Below are 7712 nucleotides of genomic sequence, written 5' to 3'. Positions count from 1 at the left end.
GTGTCTACCAGGCAATTCGAACTCAGGATTATTTACTATGAATAAAGTCTTTCAACCACTATGTCATATAAACCAATTGTGATTAAAATTACGTCCTCAATGTGTTAACCATATCAAAACTTTACAATTGGGAATAAATCTTCCGGAATTAATTTGTTCATACCCAAATAGGAAAGATTTCATACGTCAATTAAGCACCATGAAATGAATTTTAATTAACTTGATTTTATTTTTTTTTATATTGGAATTATGTATTTAGTATACGTATATGAGAATAAAAATAATAAAATGGGAATTCTTAGCTGTTAGAATTTTTATAATTTTTTTCGGTACATGAAATTAGACATTAATAATTTCAAAAAATAAGCCTAGGTAGATTTATTTTTTATCAGCCACTAATAAACAAACACAAATCTATAAAAGAGTTATTTATGGTAAAAAAAAAATAGTTATTTATATAAAAATAAATTTATATGATATAGTTGGTTTATTTAATTTCAGATTTAGTTTTGAGTGATGATGAAATCAAGAGCTACGCACTCGTAGAAATTGAGAAATTGCTCCAAAGTAATTGTGCCAGTTTAGAGGATTATCCAACAATGCCCTAGGCTGATAGAGAATTGTTGACGGCGTCTGAAAACAGGTTGATATATGATGAGTTGAATTATGACAGACAAAAGTTGATGGAGGAACATGTTCGATTGATGTCAACAATTATTATAGAGCAGAGGAGAGTATATGATAAGATTGTGACAAGAGTGAAGGAAAATAAACTGGACATTTTTTTCGTTTACGGCTATGGTGGAATAAGTAAAAAAATTATTTGGAGAGCTTTATCTGCTGTATTTAGATCAAGAGGCAATATTGTTTTAAATGTTGCATCAAGTGGTATTGCAACATTGCTATTTGGAAAGCTTCAATCAATAGCTTTAGCAGTGAGTCAAGTGAGGTATTGCTCCATCCATAAAGACATTTCATCTGGAAAAGGTGAATGATAAAAGATAATTTGGAGAAAGTTTTACCACCTGGATATAATTGTTGTTCAGCATCTTTCACCAATCCATAAAATCTTTTAGCTTCCTTATTTGGCTCTTCATTGATATTACTAGGCATAGGATCCTCAAAAACCTCTTCTCTATTTGAATTAACTGATCGATGCATTTCATAAAGCATGTTGAAGATCTGAGGATCATCGCTCATTTCATGATCAGCACCATTGCCAATATCATCCTCAATATCCATGAAATCACTATCTTCTGATGAATCACTCGAGGATTCTCCATGATACTCCCAATTCTCATAACTTGGTTCAAATCCCCACTTATGTAAATGGCAATCCACCTCACCTCTTGTCTTAAAATTAACATTATTGCATCTGCAACACGGGCACCTAATTTTTATTGGAGGTCGCTCGGGCCTAGAAAAAGCAAAATCTAAAAAGTCCTTCATTCCTTTTAAATACTCGGGTAAACTTCTATCTCTGAGTTTAATCCATCTTTTATTTTGTTTAGTCATTATCACACGTTCCTGCGATTCTAAAATAAAATATGCACAACATTAAAAATATGTGACAAATGAAACATTAATGCATTATAATTAAGATTATATTTAAATCCAATTGAAAATTTTCATGAAAAAAATGGGTAGTTACAATAAAAATGCAATGTTTCACTTAGATTTTATTTTAAATATAAATGAAAAATGACAAAAAAAAAAGGGGCTAGAGGTTGCAAAGTAATCCAGATTCTTTTGTGGCTAGAGTTTTGAAAACTAGATACTACTCTAGAAAGGTTTTCCTTAAAGCTTCTTTGGGCAGCAAACCTAGCTACACTTGGCAAACCATTCAACATGCTAACTGGATCCAAAAGAAAGATTGTTATTGGTTGGTGGGTTATGGAAATTCGATTAATATGTGGCAAGACAATTGGTTGCATTACCAAAATGGGTTTAAAGTCCTAACACATAAGACATTGGATGAGGGAACTAATAGTTGGAACCACAACATTATTGATAATATGTTCTACAACTTTGAGGTAGAGCAAATAAAACAAATTCATATTACTAACACTAGTAAGGAGGATAGTTTTTGCTGCAACGGAACCAAGGACGGTAGGTACACGGTTAGATCGGGCTACTATAACATGAAGCAGTGGAAAAGAGCTGAAAATCCAAGTGTTTCAAATAACAAACAAACAATACTGTGCGATTCTAGTTAGAGAAGAATTATGTAAAAGAGGGATTACTTGTCCTATTGTTTGTCCTAGATGCAGCAACAAAATAAAATCTGGTTTGGCTCATGTCTAAACATGAATTTTGCAAACTGGTTAGAGCACAAATTAAGAGTCTCTGATAGCCAAACTATGGAGTTACCGGTAGCTATCACTTACCAAATTTGGCTAGCTAGAAATGTACATACTTTCTAAGACAAAAACATACCCGATCAGCAAGTTATCACCATGGCCAGCCCCGAAAATCCGGAGGCCCGACTATGAATATTATAACCAGACCCGTTAATAAAAGAAATATAAAAAATTTAAAACGAATAATACTCTTTTAAATTGTAAATAACATCAATAACTTATAAAAATAGTCATCTTTAGAACTAGCATATAAAATATTCATATGCTTATAACAACTGCAATTAGTCAAAAAAAAAAAACTGCAAGTATATCAAAATTATCAATAATAATAATATTATCAATCCATTATGCACTATACCAATAGAGTAGAAAAATCAGATTCTTCTAGTTTTAGACGGTGCAAGAAATTAAGAACCATAAAGTTGTAGGATGAAGGTTTAAACATGAAAGCTATAACAACTATATTTAACAAAAGTCCCATCATTCTAACTCTAACAAAAATAGATACAGTTATATCTATCTATCTATCTCATTGAGGCATTTTCACAAACACCTTATGACTTCACCTATTAAACAATTGAAATTAGTGAAACAAATAATTGAAACAAACAAATATGATATCTCTCATTTCTAAGTTCATACAGGTTGTCCTGATTTTACTTGAACAGCTAATGCAAAAGTGGGTTACAACGAGAATTAGATAGCAAAAATAGTCAATGTTTGCGGTAACGGGAATAGTGGGTTTGGAATTGGATTCTGACTTTAATGCAGAGATCACAGAAAACAGTACAAATTAAAGAGTGAAAAGCCATTAACGTACCTGAATTCTGACGTAATCAAGTTGGTCGGCACGGTGGTAACGGTGGCTGAAGAGTTGGTCGACGCGGTGGTAGCGGTGGCGCTGGGGCAACGTGTTGGGCGTGGTTACTATGTGTAAGTACGAGTTAACATAACATGAAAACCGTTCCTATTTTGGTGATTGTGCTTTTTTGTTTTTTTTACTAGTGAGGTTTTCTTAGATAGGGTAATCAACTTTAGCGGTAGCGGGAAATGCTGTCTAAAATAAAAATAAAAAGCGGGAACTACAATAAAATAAAATAAAATATAAATTGGCACACGGGAATCGATGGAGAGACATGGAGAGTAAAACCTCCGTATGTATAACTTGGGTTTAAACTTTAAAGTTTTTTTATTTTTTTATTTTTAAGTTATATATATATATATATATATATATATATATATATATATATATATATGAGTCAGGATCCGTTGACACCAACTAGTTTGACACTAAATGTTACACCTCTCAATAACGTTTTAACCGATATAAATTTTATAAAATCCACCGTTGGATTGAAAGTTTACATCATATAGATCATTTGTGTAAAATTTCAGACAAATCCAAAATCATTTGATATGCTATTGAGACACATAAAGATTAACGGCATTTAAAAAAATACAAAAACCGTTAATTTTTATGTATCTCAATAGCATATCAAATGATTTTGGATTTATTTGAAATTTTACACAAATGATCTATATGATGTAAACTTTCAATCCAACGGTGGATTTTATAAAATTTATATCGGTTAAAACGTTATTGAGAGGTGTAACATTTGGTGTCAAACTAGTTGGTGTCAACGGATCCTGACTCTATATATATAGAGTCAGGATCCGTTGACACCAACTAGTTTGACACCAAATGTTACACCTCTCAATAACGTTTTAACCGATATAAATTTTATAAAATCCACCGTTGGATTGAAAGTTTACATCATATAGATCATTTGTGTAAAATTTCAGACAAATCCAAAATCATTTGATATGCTATTGAGACACATAAAGATTAACGGCATTTAAAAAAATACAAAAACCGTTAATTTTGATGTATCTCAATAACATATCAAATGATTTTGGATTTATTTGAAATTTTACACAAATGATCTATATGATGTAAACTTTCAATCCAACGGTGGATTTTATAAAATTTATATCGGTTAAAACGTTATTGAGAGGTGTAACATTTGGTGTCAAACTAGTTGGTGTCAACGGATCCTGACTCATATATATATATATATATATATATATATATATATATATATATATATATATATATATATATTGTGTTTTCAACACTATACTTTTTTTTTATTTGTCAAAAAAAAAAACACTATACTTTTTATTTTAAGAAAAATATTGAGGGAAAAATATGTAATATGTCTATCTACGAGATTCGAACAACATCTATAGCCAAAAGCTCCGTGTTTTTTAAATTAAGTTGGTTTTGTTAACTTTTCAAATATCTTATTTTTAGTCAATTTTCTTCTATAAAATTAAGTTACGTATTAATTGTAGAACTTATTTAAAAGAGTGTTTAACTCTACTTCCTTTTAAGTGATGAGAAGTTTTAAGAAACTCAAGCCAAACAATAATAGCGGCAACAATGATGGTTGTTACAATAAGTAACTTTTTTCAGCGATAATGAGATTGTTGAAATATAATAAAATTATTATAACAACTTAAATTAGTCATTGACATATGTATATCATAAAGTTGTATTATTTTTAGCAACAATAGTTATTGTTGGGATAAGTGATTTTTACCAACGATAATGAGATTGTTGAGAAAAAACAACTTATTACAAGGACTTAAATTAGTTGTTGCTATATGCACACTTAAAAATTACATTATTTCCAACAACAATAATTGTTATTGGGATAAGTCACTTTTCGCAACAATAATGAAATTGTTGAGAAAAAAAAAAACTTATTACAACAACTTAAATTAGTTGCTGCTATATGCATGTTTTTCTCAACAATTTAATTATCGCTGCAAAAAAGTCGCTGCTAAATATCTTATTTCTAGTAGTGATGAATACTCTACTTGCACTATTCACCCTAACAGTTATTTAGCACAGTTGATTATCAAGGCAAGACTCATTATATAGGACGAAGCTCCTATGATGCACAAACATTGTTTTGAGGCAGTTGATCGCACCTTAAGGGATATTCTTACACCTTATGATGAGCGCAATAAATACATTCTTTTTGGGTGAAAAGTTGTAGTATTTGATGGTGATTTTCGACAAATTCTACCGGTCATACCCAAAGGAACTAGGCAAGCTGTTGTAAATGCTAGCACTAATTCATCCAAAATTTGGCATCACTGCGAGGTATTGACATTAACCACTAATATGAGACTTTTGTATGGTAGTGTTGGTCAGGATCTACATGAAAGGAAAATGTTCTCAAATTGAGTTTTCGGAATTGGTGATGGAAGTATTGGAGACATGGATGATGTTGACATTAACCTGCGTATTCCATATGATATTTTGATACCTAGCTTAGATGATTCTATTTCCTCGATTGTTACTACCATATATCCATCTATAATTGATAATATGAAAGATCCTACATTTTTTAAGGATAAAGCCATATTGACTCCAAAAAAATTCAATTGTTGACTTGATTAATGAGTACATGTTGTCATTGATAGACGGTGAAGAGAAAGTATATTTGAGCTACGATTCTCCAGAAAATGATAACTCTGGTTTCGACAAGCCGGATGATATACACACTCCTGAATTTTTAAATACAATTACCTGTTTAGGCCTTCCAAATCACAAGTTACTATTATGTTATTGAGAAATATGGATCCAACTCATGGGTTGTGCAATGGAACTCGGTTGATTGTTACCAAGATGAAACAATTTATTATAAAAGGAAAGATAATATCAGGAAGCAATATAGGCGACACAATTTTTATTCCCAAATTATCCTTAACACCATCTGACGTCAGAATCCCTTTCAAATTTCAACGTCGGCAGTTTCCTATCGTTGTTTCATTTGCCATGACTATTAACAAGAGTCAGAGCCAGTCACTGAAAAATGTTGGAGTGTATCTTTCGCAATAAGTATTTTCGCATGTTCAGTTATATGTTGTTGTGTCAAGAGTCACATCGAGAAATGGTTTGAAGATTTTAATCGTTGATGATGATGACAGCCTTACAAATACCACTTCAAATGTCGTTTATAAAGAAATTTTCCGTAATTTGTAGGATTGTTTGTACTTTCATATTTTTGTAAGTTGGTAGAAATAAATTAAACAGTAAATATTTTCGATTTCTACGCATATGAATTACTTTGTTTATTAGTCAAAATAGATATAATATTATTGATCTATAATTATTGACCCGTGCGAACGCACGAGCATGGTGACTAGTTTATTTAATTAATGATATATAATGTTTATATCAAATAATGCAAATCATATAATTAAAACTATAATGAAGTGCTAATTGATTCTCCCTCCGGTCCTAAATATAAGATAAAGTCTACTTTTTAGATTCATTGAAAATCTAATATATTTGGTTCATAATATGGTAAAGATTACCAACAATTATAAAAACTAAGTAGCATAGTAAATATTGATCTAATGGTTATAATTTAATCTTCTCACCCTCGTATTTTAAAATAACTCTCACTTGAAAGTTCCCATATATATATATATAAGTTGTTTTTATATAAGTTGTAAATTATTTTCATGAGCTGTCTTGGAGAGCTTGAGGCAATAATAACACTCTCAAGTGCAAGCTAGCTTAGACATATGAAATACTTGTACAAATACCATGACATATCTCATCAGCAAATTAACAAAATAGAAGAAGTAATTTTATTAAAAGAAATCAACAACAATAAAAATACTGTAGAAAAAAGGCAAACCTACAAAGATGAACAGGGGAATTTAGAACAGAACAAGGCTCTGTCACAAAGTTTCAATCATTGTGATCCAAAATAACTGTATATTGTAAAATTCTTGTATTACTTGAACTGTACTTGTAAAATTCTTGTAAGCTTAGAGATGGATACCTATGCTTTGAATTCAGCTTGGAACCTGTATATGTTAACATCACTAAGTTGATCATTTGGTGGTATATATCCTAATTAAGCTTTTAAAAATTTGTCTTTTTATTTTTAACTTTATCCTTAATTTCCTTTTTAAATATGCTTAACAACTATCCTGAGAACACTGTTTAGCATAACCCGGTGGTATATATTACTTCACACGTCTCACAACTCAACTGCATTTTTTCAATGTTCATACTACTCATCAAAAGTTCTAAAATGGGTCCTACCAAAACACGCAATATATCATAATTCATAATTGTAATACAATTTTATATTAAAGTGTGTAAGTGTTTTAAACTTCAATATAATGTGGATGCAATATAATATCACCATTATATTGATTACATCATTACTTTTAACGTTACTTAACTTATACCATGAATCAGAGACGGTACACTTTACATTTCCGTAATATATAAACGATGTTTGCTAAATTCGAATTATT

General features: G+C 30.5%; 1 protein-coding gene across 1 annotated transcript; it reads right to left on the bottom strand.

The window, feature by feature from the left end:
- Positions 1-737: 737 nt before the first annotated feature.
- LOC123884489 lies at positions 738-3279 on the bottom strand. Its single transcript, XM_045933586.1, has 2 exons — positions 3181-3279; positions 738-1535 (listed from the first exon to the last, which is right to left on the bottom strand). The coding sequence occupies exon 2, from the start codon at positions 1513-1515 to the stop codon at positions 847-849; it is 669 nt and encodes a 222-aa protein (XP_045789542.1). The 5' UTR covers positions 1516-1535; positions 3181-3279; the 3' UTR covers positions 738-846.
- Between the last annotated feature and the right edge of the window lie 4433 nt (positions 3280-7712).

Source organism: Trifolium pratense, linkage group LG5, assembly GCF_020283565.1.
Source record: "Trifolium pratense cultivar HEN17-A07 linkage group LG5, ARS_RC_1.1, whole genome shotgun sequence".
NCBI lineage: Eukaryota > Viridiplantae > Streptophyta > Magnoliopsida > Fabales > Fabaceae > Trifolium > Trifolium pratense.
The sequence above is the reverse complement of the archived record's forward strand: the minus strand, read 5'-3'. Positions and strand labels throughout refer to the sequence as shown.